The sequence below is a fragment of the Podarcis melisellensis genome, assembly GCF_964234715.1.
Source record: "Podarcis melisellensis genome assembly, chromosome: 8".
NCBI classification, from domain to species: Eukaryota; Metazoa; Chordata; class Lepidosauria; order Squamata; family Lacertidae; genus Podarcis; species Podarcis melisellensis.
The window spans coordinates 62,103,284-62,115,240 of NC_138540.1; the positions used below are offsets into that span (position 1 = coordinate 62,103,284).

Consider the following 11,957-nt stretch of genomic DNA (forward strand, 5'->3'; position numbering starts at 1 on the left):
CTTTCCGGCATGCCGCGCGAGAGAAACAGGAACAGGGCGTCCGCGCGGTGCACCTTGGGGGTAGTAGTTCTGTTCCCAGGGTGGGAGGAGCGGCGTCGGCTTAAAAGTCAAGGCCGGGCGGTTTCCTTCCCTCTCTGAGGATTGTCGTACCGATCGCCGCGACCCCTTTTTTCGCAAACCGCCGGGCTGAGGAGACCGACGACAGCGGAGGAGACAGAATGGCGCGGCAGGGCAGCCGCGGGGGCGCGGAGAGCAAGAAAATGGTAATGGCGGTGGGGGGAATCGAGGGGGCGGCGGCAGGTCTCATGAGGAGGAAGGGAGCCCTGAGGGGCGGGAGGGAGACGCCTCCGCCATGGACAGCTAGGAGGCTTAGCGGAGAGGCTTAACTTCTACTTTGTGCATTTTCCTTCCACCCTGAATAGGGCCATGTTTGTTCCTTCATTCCTCCTTTTATTAGCTTACCTCTGTCGAAGGCACGAAGGAGGATAAAGTCCGAATAAAACTATCCCGAAAGAGAGGGTTTGCTCACTTCAGTTACCCCAAGACAGCCAGCTGCTATTGTTGTTGTTCCCTTACAATAACACCTGCAGTTTGAACTGTAGGAATAGATTGAATTGTAAGGGAGGAGGCCCTGCTTGTAGGCTCACGATTTAAACACCACCATGCAAAAAGGACACCCCTGTATGAACAGGGAAGAGGAAAGTCAGGGTTGGAGTAGCTGAGGCTTTGCCCTCCCGTGGATGGAGCCAGGCTGGTCTCCCCCGTTTCCCACAATGTTCCTCTGTCTGGGAGACCAGAGAATACACAGTCTCTTGGTGGCCCTCAGCCTCCTGGCAGTGGCAGCAACCTGATTGTGCCTCCCATCATCCGCAAAATTTGGTCATTTAGATGTCATTCAGACACCAGGTTAAAAAAAGAAAGTCTCATTTTTATCAGGCTTTTCAGAGCTAATGGATCAAATCACTTTAAAATTTAAGTTGATAATTATGTAATTTTCATTATGAATGTTTTAAATATTATTTCATACTATGTTTTATATCGCCTTATTTTGTTGTAAATGCCTCTTTGACATTTTTTAGGTCAAGGGCAGTGTAGTGGTTTCTTAATAAATGCTTACAAGCATCTGGGGATATGCACTAATTGGAGATTGCTTTTTTTTGTTAAACACCCTCATTTTGAAAGTACATTATCACGCTATACAAATAGCATACAAAAGTGGCTAGTAGCTATTGATAGCCTTATCCTCCATAATTGTCTTCTGAAGCCATCCAAACTGGTGGCCGTCACTGCCTCTTGTGGGAGTGAATTCTATAGTTTAACTGTGGGCTGTGTTCTTTTTGTCTGTCCTTAATCTTCCAGGGCAGTAAAGTATTAGGTCTATGGGGCTGTGCCAAACCCTGTGAACTGAGAAGCCCCCTGTTCAAATTTCACCTCAATCATGGATTACTCAGCTGGTCACAGACAAATAGTGCTTTTTAATCTTCCCATCTTCCCATATAGGGTAAATTATGCTACTGACCTACCTGATAGGGTTGGTGTAAGGATTTCCATGATAATGGAGTGAAGAGTTTACTAATCTCGGCTGTCTATGCCTTAATCCTGTAAAGTCAGTATCTTGATTATAAACCCATTGGCAAGCCACTATTTCTTGACTTCCCCAACTGTATTCTTCTTCTTCATTAAATTCATATACTAACCTTCACCTGGAGATTACAGAGCAGTTCACAACATAAAAATATGAAGAGTGTGTGTATAATACTGACCTACCTACATTATAGGATTGTTGAAAGAATTATTGAGATAATGGTTATGAAGACACAGAGAAAGCATAAACTATCCTTCATTTAACCATAGACAAGAATCCCTGCGTTACTGATCTGTATTAATGAGACGTGCATACATGAGCTTGGTGGAGCAGAACTTTCTTAGCTTTGTCCACCTGGATTTTTAATGTAGCAGCCACTTAGGGTTAATGGAGGAGGGTTGCAGTGATTTATAAGAATTCCATCTCCCTCTACTAGACTTTTTGTGAAGATGGGTAAGTCATGGGCACTTTTTCAATCTGAAGGCCGCATCATTTCATAGGCAATCTTCTGGCAGTGGATTTGAATGTTTGAGCAATTGAGACAGATCAGAGATTCTGTTGGTGCTTGCCATCCATCCCACTGACTAACCATCTCCCTATCTAAGCTGACAGAAGTGGGCTGAGACTAGATGTCCAGTGACTCTGGACTTCATGAATGCCATGACAGTTCTTGAGCTGTCCCAGCATATAATCCACCTGATTCTCATGCTGGAGATCTTTGTATCTTGTGCTTTCATCTGGGCAGGAAGATAGTGGGGGGCTTTCCTTTAAATGTCTTGTCTTACACCGTTTCAGCCAGAGCTTTAGGCTTACTATGGTGGTGTTTTTCTCTCTATAGATGGGAGGGGCTGTTTAAATGGTCCATCCCTAGAGGTTGATGGGTCGTGATACATTCTTAAATCCCCTTGGGCAGGTTCCACCAAGCATGGCTAGTGCTCCTGCCAACATCTTGGTTGCTCTTTGGAATTTCAAGATTACTTGGGCAAGTGACACAACTGCTCTTAAGTGCCCTCTGCTGCAGACCATGGTTCTCTAGGTAGAGGGGAGCAAAGAAATGGGAGTTGAATAGGCCTCTAGAACATGGTGTAGGAAGGCTTGAACTGGAACTGGTTAAGTATAAAGTAGAGCTCATTTTGGATTCTACTCTGTAGCAGTGATCATCTTCATAGTGCTGTGCAGTGGAGCTTTTCCATGTGGCATGAGTTATTCTCCATTTTGGCCAACAATATGTAATGGATTCCTTGGAGAAAGAGTAGATCTCCAAGTAACCCATCCCATCATCTTGTTGGTTTGTCAGGCACTTGGGATATTAAATTGTTTGTGTTTCTATTGTTCTTTGCTTTACGTGCAGGTCCATTAAATTAATTTTAGGGCGTTGTACTAGATAAGGAGTCAGTAGAATCTGAAATAGGTAGCATTACCTAGTTGCTGGAGGGTACGTAATCTCCAAAAGTGAAGTCTCCTAGTCTTCAGTTTTAGGATCCCTCTGTTGAAGAGCTAAATTTCGTCTTCTTCAAAACATACTTTTAAACAGAACACTTAGGGCACACCCACACTTCCATTTGCTTCAATGCTTCCCCCCAGCACAACCTACTGTTTACCACTGATTCAGAGCAAACATCAATAGAGTTTTCTCTGGATTGATGTTTGCTTCGATTTATCGCTGAATGGTTTTTCCATGTGACTGTGGCAGGGCAAAGGCACTCATACCCATGGCTATAAAGTATGGGACAAGCATAAAAAATGCTCGGATCTCTGCTTTTTAAGGCACGGGGAAGCAGTAAGGGATGAGCCCTTACTGTCAGCCCTGATGGAAATAAAGGATGCTTTATCTACATTGTGTGAAGCGGCCCTTACGTTTATGCAGGATCTCTGAAAATTATGTGAATGGGCAATCATGCTGATTTGTTACCTGATTTTTAAGCTGTAGTGAGCTAGTGCTGCAAACTCATGTTCTTCATGTTAATAAGCAGGCCATGCTGACTGGGGCTGATGAGAGTTGCATTCTAAAACATTTGGAGCATGCCATGTTGGTGAATGCTGCTTTAGATTATATAGAAGTATGTTGTGTTATGTGCTAAATGTTTTAATTCAGGCTATTTTGTGTGTGTGTGTGTGTGTGTTGGTCTTGGTGCCTTTCTCACGTTTCATTCTTATGTCTGTTTCTAATCTGGTTCTGTGATAGCAGTTCAACAAAAATGGGGATATTGCTACAAAACCTTAAATTATGATATTGTGACAAATCTCCAAAGAATGTTCGGGGGGGGATCACTGCTGGATTTTTTGGGTCTTTTTTTCTTTTCATTGGGCTCTAACCCTGCGAATATCCAATATTCTAAAACTGTAGCAAGATTGTGGCCCTTTAAAATTATCCAGTAGAGTTGTGAATAGTTGGCAAACACATACAGAAGCTATTTTAATTTGCTTAATGCTAATATAGCTTAATGCTAATACATTTCATTTGTGGCCATTGCTGTCCTTTGGTGCTTAAGATGCAATGCTTATTTTATTAACTCCTCTCTTGACCTTAGGTCAGTGGTGTCCATACTTGGCCCTCCAGCTGTTTTGGGACTACAGTTTCCATCATCCCTAGCTTAGAGGACCAGTGGTCAGGGATGATGGGAATTGTAGTCCCAAAACATCTGGCCGGCCAAGTTTGGCCATCACTGCCTTAGGTGTACTTAAGGGCCTAAGTGCTGCTTTTCTTCCACAACAGTAATGGGATTATGACACTTGACAGGATTAACGCATGTGCCATTGAAGCATGTGTAAACTGCAACTTTTTACTGTTTTCCAGTTAATTGCAGTGGCCAACCAGCTTCACAACTTAGGCAGTCTGTTTTTATCAGGTAGTCTTTTAATAATGCTGTTGGAAGAGGTTTTTGCACATTTGGAACAGGAGTGGATTTGATTTATATCAAATCGATTTAAATCACTAGTCAGTAAGACTTGATTTAAATCATTTTTTTTTACAGAGTGATTCAATCTTGCTGGTATAAGCTTAATGTGAAAGTGTCATTTTTTGACTAATAAATTTTCAGAGTAGTTTTTACAGTTATGTCAAAAATTACTGATTTGGTTATACTATTAGAAATACATAGACAGATAATTATGAAATTATTGTGAGGTTTAATAATTTAACTGTTTATATTTGGACTACTTTTCTGCTGTACTTTATTGGAAGGAGAAAAATAATCATTTCCTTAATAACAATTTAAACAATTTATTTAAGTAGAACAATAACATTATAGCATATGTATCCATGTTTGTTAACTGATGTGGTTTAACCTTTTTAAAAAATATATAATAAACTTAGACTGAGTTTTAGCACACATGAAAAACTTAAAACAAATCCTTATTTCCTGATTAATAGCCTTTGGACTATAATGTAAGTTAAATAGAAAAATATATTTAGATATATTTTTTCTCCAAAAGAATTTTATTTTAAAAATCCGATTTAAATCTTAAAAAATCAAATTTTAATTTATTTAATTTTAAACCATTGATTTTTATCCACCCGGCTTGGACCATAAACTTCCAAGTTGTTTTTCGTGAATGTCCTTGGTTTTTTTTGTAAGATTATTATTGAACAATTGATCCAAAATGGTGAATTTATATGTGCACCAACTTAAATTTCTTCTTTTTACTACCTAGTGATAGGTGCCTTGAAGGAGATTAGACTAGATGACCCTTGGAGTTCCTCCCAACTCCACAACTGTAGGAAATGCTCAAAATTTAAATAATTTAATGACTATACCTTGGATTGGTAGCAGCCAGGCATTCTTCATAAACTGTTCTTTTCAGCTGCCTTGCCAACCTGTTAATTCTCTTTTTTGCTTGTTAAGTTCCTTCCCCATACATGAACTGGCTGAGTCTTCTGATTTTCACTTTTTAAGTCCTGTTACTTTCTAAAACAGACCCTTCTTATTTCAAAGACGAATCTGGGGTTGTAAGACGGTTGGCCTTTTCTGCCTTTTTAAAACCAAGCAAAACCAGCATCTCTTAGCCTTCTGAGAGATGTCTTGACGGCTGGCTTCATCAGTTGCTGTTAGGTAGAAATAGCATGTTTGAATCCTAAATAACATCTAACGTACCTTAATTCCAAATTTGACTTGACTCTTTTTTCTGCACTTTGACTTTGTGTTGAGCTTGTGAGAACGTGGTGTGATCTGTGTTGTCTCACTGAACTCTGACATTGTCTCTTTTTTTCTCCCTTTCTGCTTGCCTGCTGCTTTCATTCTGTAGTATTGGTATTTGCCATTCATTTCACCTTCCGCATCTATGCATCTCATGGTAGGTGATAGGTTTCTTAATCTGAGATTAGACATTTTGCTGTATAAAATGAAACCTTAATAAAACCTAAAGCAGACCATACTTTATAAAGCTGACACTTACTTCACAGACTTTTAAATAATCCTGACAGGTTTTAGTTTTTAACAGGAAGGTATTTGTGTAACTACAATTCTGATAATCAAAGGATTTAATTTGGTTGTATATTTTACTTACTTCAAGCTTGGGGAAATGTGAGGGAGACATTATAGTTTGTTCTTTCCTTTGTTTTGTTGATGCTATGCACATCTCTACTGCACATCCATCCTAACACCAAGGAGGCTTTGTTGTTCCTTTGAGCTCTTAAGCAGAATGTTACGTTACAAATGCAGAAGATGGAATAACTGTTTTTGATGAGCAGTTGAAGATTGTCAAACTTCTGATCACATTAGTAGCCCCCACCCCCAAGACAAATGTGTTTTAAATTTGAAGGTGGAGACACTAGCAGAATTCAGTGTTTAGTGTGTTCCTATGATGCTGAAGCTTCCTTGCCCATTTCATTTCTCCATGCCAATCCCAACTGTTCTTTGTGGCAAGTCCCTAAACATGTGTAGATTGTTCTATCTTGGTCTAAATTAAATGCATTTTGAATTTGTCTAGAGTTCGGAGCTCTTCACTCTGACTTATGGCGCTTTGGTCACTCAGCTGTGCAAGGACTATGAGAATGATGAAGATGTCAACAAGCAGCTTGACAAAATGTAAGTAAACTAGTGGAGGCAGGGTGGAGTCTTTACAAAATATTAGTAGCTAGGGGTACTGGATGATCTCTTTCTGTGGGACATCCACTTGGCAGAATCAGAGATGCGAAGACCCAGAAAAAAGCTGGGAAAATTCAGAGGCGGGGAGAGACATTCTTTCCTGTTTCACCCTGGATGATTGTTTCCCCAAAAAAGCCCGGGGAGGAGGGCAGGGTTTTTTCCACGGTTTCCAAATTTCCAGAATTTTTACATCTCTAGGCAGAATGAATCTTATTTTTCTGAATTCACTGGAGTTTTTGAAGAAAAGGGAGGGAACAGACTTTCTCCCTTCTACTTTCTATCCCTATAATGTTAGACTCAAGTTGGACTCTATTACACTGTCAATTTTATAGCATGCTGCTCTTTGCTGCCTTGACAGGGGCTACAACATAGGCGTTCGACTCGTTGAAGATTTCCTGGCCCGATCCAATGTCGGGAGATGCCATGACTTCCGAGAAACTGCAGATGTAATAGCTAAGGTGATGCCTGTCTTTGATTATTCCCCTCTGTTTCCAATATACTAGCCTATTACAAGGTTTCCATTGTGGGGATATAGATGTCTAAGGACACAATTTTCCTGCCACATAACATGTTTCATAATGGCATCATGCTGTACCTTTTAATGGCAGCAACATATGCCTTCTTTCTTATATCTGTCTAAAAACACAATCTAGGATCAAATGTTGCTGGACCACACTGTTTTCTAGGAAAGGATATATTGGATCTGGCATGGGCAAATGCTTTCTACTGCTTCTGATCAAATTTTCATTACCTGTCTAATGCAGCCTTCCCCAATCTGGTGCCCTTCAGATATTTTGAACTATACCTTCCATTAGCCACAGCTAGCACAGCCATGTTGGCTGGGTCTGAATGGAATTATAGTCCCATACATCTGGAGGGCGCAAGGTTGGGGAAGCCTGGTCTGATGTGTAATAAAAGGTTTGCCTCAAGTATGTTTTGTAACAGAATTGCTTCTGGTTCTTTGGCCAGATCTTTAGTTACCCATAAAAGAGTTTCATGCTAAACATTCTGCTGTGTAAGCCTAGTCCTTTGTGCTTGTCTTGTTTGGCAGGTGGCATTTAAAATGTACTTGGGTATCACCCCGAGCATCACAAACTGGAGTCCAGCGGGTGATGAATTCTCCCTTATCCTGGAAAACAACCCACTGGTAGACTTTGTGGAGCTTCCTGACAACCATTCATCTCTCATTTACTCTAACCTTTTATGTGGTGTGCTGCGAGGAGCCCTGGAAATGGTGAGGAAAGGGGGATACTAATTGCAGCAGTGGTTAGACATACTTTCTCAGTGATGGAATGCATAGAAAATTGGTGGGGGAGGCTGGTTTCTGTATCTCATTACAGTCCAGATTCAGATTTACAACTATATTTATTCACCTATTTGGGAACCATAAAGGGGAGAGAATCACTAGTGTCATAGACCATGGAAGATAATCAAATGAGAAGGAATAGAGGGCTGTTCAAGGCCACTCACATGCCAGCGTCACCTGATAAATCAAAATACATTCCAGTGCTGTCCTAGTTTCAGAATTTTTTATTAAGCGTTATATGTTTGGGTTCTTCCTGGCAATCCTTGCAGCTTTATCCTTTTATTTTAACAAAAACTTTGATTCTCAAACTATTGAACTGCCATATAATAACAGGGTGAGAGTGAAGGATTGTGTATTGTGTTTTTAACTTATAACTGACATTTATTGATTGTAACCTGTGCCAGGGTGCTGTGACAATGCATGGAATATAAATTGTGTGTGTATAATAAAATATAATTATACAAATAATAGTCACTGTGGTCAGTGACTGAAATAAATCAGTTCATTCATTCATACAAAGAATATATTATGAATGCCACTTTGAGGTTGGATATAAATGAAATAAACAAGATATTCTGTTCTTTCTGGTAGATATGTAGAAAACATGTAGCCATTGGTCTGCAAATTCATAGTTTTCTGAGTTAAATTAATGGAGTTGTGTGTACTAAATTCCAGTTGCCTGGAAGCAGAAGAGAGGGTGGTCAGGATGGCACAGTGGTACCTCGGGTTAAGAACTTAATTTGTTCTGGAGGTCCATTCTTAACCTGAAACTGTTTTTAACCTGAGGTACCACTTTAGCTAATGGGGCCTCCCGCTGCCGCCGCACTGCCACCGTGCGATTTCTGTTCTCATCCTGAAGCAAAATTCTTAGCCCAAGGTACTATTTCTGGGTTAGTGGAGTCTGTAACCTGAAGCGTCTGTAACCCAAGGTACCACTGTATATAGAATCAAAGAGTTGTATTGTTGGAAGAGACCATGAGAGTCATCTGGCCCAACTCCTTACAATGCAGGCATCTTTTTTGCCCAACACTGAGCTCCAACCGACAGCCCTATGATTAAGAGTCTAATACTTCAGTTCTATGGGGTGTGGGAGTTTGCCTGTACTTTGCGATCTTTGTGAACAGAACATTGGCTAGAATTGTGGTAAACTGGGGAATGTAAGAGCATTCTGGGCTAGAGAGGTGGGGTTTTTTTTTGCTGCTGTAAATCTTAGGTGAGGTTAGTAAAGGGTGGGGATAACCTTTTGGTAGAATAATGGGGTAGAGTTTCTTAACCTCTGTACATGCAACAAGATTGAAAGAGGCTAAGCAATTTGGGGGACTGTCCTAGATAAGTATCTCAAAAGTATTTATATTTTTCTCTCCCATATCACAGGTTCAGATGGCCGTGGATGTCAAATTTGTCCAGGACACATTAAAAGGAGATGGAGTCACTGAAATAAGGATGAAATTTATCAGACGGATTGAAGATAATCTTCCTGTTGGAGAGGAGTGAGTCCCAGAGCATCCTCTATACTGGACTGAGAGGATAAGCCAGCCCTACCTGGGATTTATGGGAATATAGTGCCCTCTGTGCTTTCAGATGCTCTGACTGGTTAATTAAGATGTTCTCCTTTATTTTCTTAGGAAGCAACTGTTTGAATTCTTCTGCTTTAATTCCACAGATTTGTATTACAGGCCCTTGTAGGGCTCATAGGACACTTTTCATACTCATCAGAAACATAGACACCCATTTCTAGTTTCCATGTTTGGCTCTGTGCAAATATACAGTACATCACAACTGTGTCTCCTAGAACCTTGGTGCCAGAATTAGACCCCAGCTGCAGATTGTCTTGCAGCATGTGAAGAGCATCCACATCGCACCCCCTCTTTCCTGCTTGTTAGGGATAGGGGCCAGAACTCTTGTTTGTCTACAGAAAGCAGACAGCCATTTTTTTGATAGCACAGAACATAGCATATAATTTGAAAGAAGTTTGGGGTTCTAGGTGGAACAAAAGGGCTTAGTTTTGCAGATAATGAAAAACTGGCCAATTTAAATAACATCTATCACAAAACAAGAGCAATCTCCATTTAAACATCTCCATTGGTAGGGACTTAGTATGAACACACTCTCTGTGAGCATCTTCCCTCTCCCCATTGCCAGAGAAGAAGATGGAGGGATAGTCATAATCCTTTCTGGTTCATTTCAGACCTTGAAGGATACTTTGTAACAGCTTCCTGTGTTAGCAGGGCAGAATCTGTATGGTCTGGATGCATTGAGTATCTCCTCAGTCTTCCTGGTCTTGTACATAACTGGCTAGGCAAAAGTTGCAACCCAACAAGAGCAGGTCTGTATATTTAAGTAATGTAGAAAGAGCTTCTAAACTATAATAATCTGAAGGTTCCTTCCTTCCAGTAGTTTGATTTATATAATTTACTAAAGGGTAGTAAAATGCAAGCTTGTATTCTGAAAGATCCGCTCAGGCAGGGGTTCTGAGGTGTTGCAACTGGTTCATATGCCAGGTCAGTGGTGGAAGGTCAAGCATACATTATTTTTGAAAGAATGTTTGTGAAGACGGATAGCCCATCTTGCATGTGTAGATCAATATGCTAAGGTCTGTGTGCAATGGATCCTTGCAAGGGAGAATACTCTAGGATTGTTTTATAGGGAAAATGAATGCCAGAAAGCATATAGGTACTAAATATGTGGCCCAAGTTTTAAGCCAGTAGCGATGTTTGGCTGTCTTATCTGTGTATGCCATGAAGGTCTAAAATTTCCACCAGGCAGGATAACTGCCATGTCTTCACTAAAATGCAGAAGTCATCATTGGTTTGAGTATCAACTAGAGATCTTCTAGGTTAAAAATAGAAACTTCTATCATTCTTGAAGAGGCACAATGTACCCATTAGTAATACCTGTTATTTGGAATTACATAATGTATTTGGCACAAACTGACATTTACAGTCTGCAGTATAAGGAGTTCTGAGTGCAAAATATTAAGAGAAATTGAGTGGAGGTATGCGGACAGTGGATTTTACAGTTTGTGTACTCACTGGTTGGACAGCATCTTAAAACACTGCAGGATCAGCTGTAACTAGACAGTGACTCAATCTTGGGGAAGGTGGTATGGAACAAAGTTGCTTTACCAACACATGCCATAATGGAACTTGAAGTACTGCATCTCCAGGACTGTGAGGCCTTTGTCAATGGCCTGATGATTTATGTTGATGATATTTGCCTAGTACTTTTTAGTGTCTTTCTCTACCCCACTCCCCAAAGCTGCCTCTGAGAGGAGAGAGGAACTCCTGTTCTACCTTGGACTAACTTTTGCTACATTTGTTGGGCTGGTAAAGGGAAAGCCTTCCGTCCTTTTTTGCATTGTGATAAATATCTATCAAATGTTGGTCCACCTAGGGTTAAAATTTTGTGTCTATTTCAATGAAAATTCAATATTCCTATTTCTGAAAAATTCATTCCTACAGTTGGAGGAAGCATTTTGACACTGTTCCTTCGGCGATACTTTGAACCTTGTTTTAAAACAGAGCTGCACTGAGTGATGGCTGTTGGGTGAATGGGTATAAGGTGTATATAATTAAAACATTTTTGTTGTATAAGGGGTCATTCACGTGTGTTCCATTTGTAAAGCTTTTGAAAGCAACATTTTAAAGGTGTTATGTTAAATAAACCATTAACTATCTTCTTAGCTGTCCTGCCATTGGATTGCAGAGCATGGCAGCAGACTCATTCTTTACTTTATCTCGTTTGTCCTGCCCATCCTGTGAGTTGCTCTTCTCCTGTCTGCTCCTATTCTAATCTTATAAAAACTCTGGGTGTTTGTTTGGTCTGAGGGAGTTGGGGACAAGTCCAAAGCCAACCTGGTGGGCTTCAAGGTTAAGAGATTTGAACCTGTGTCTCCCCAGCCCTAGCCAGACATTCTAACCACTCGGCCATTTTGGCTTTCTTCCTGTGGCATTTAGGGGACAGAGTAATTTTAGAAAAG

At 40.6% G+C, this 11,957-nt stretch overlaps 1 protein-coding gene across 1 annotated transcript; it reads left to right on the forward strand.

Moving 5' to 3' along the window:
• The first annotated feature begins 14 nt into the window (after positions 1-14).
• On the forward strand, positions 15-11,654 carry TRAPPC3 (trafficking protein particle complex subunit 3). The gene is made up of 5 exons (XM_081921558.1): positions 15-263; positions 6,515-6,612; positions 7,031-7,130; positions 7,724-7,906; positions 9,353-11,654. The coding sequence occupies exons 1-5, from the start codon at positions 219-221 to the stop codon at positions 9,470-9,472; spliced, it is 546 nt and encodes a 181-aa protein (XP_081777684.1). The 5' UTR covers positions 15-218; the 3' UTR covers positions 9,473-11,654.
• The last annotated feature ends 303 nt before the right edge of the window (positions 11,655-11,957 follow it).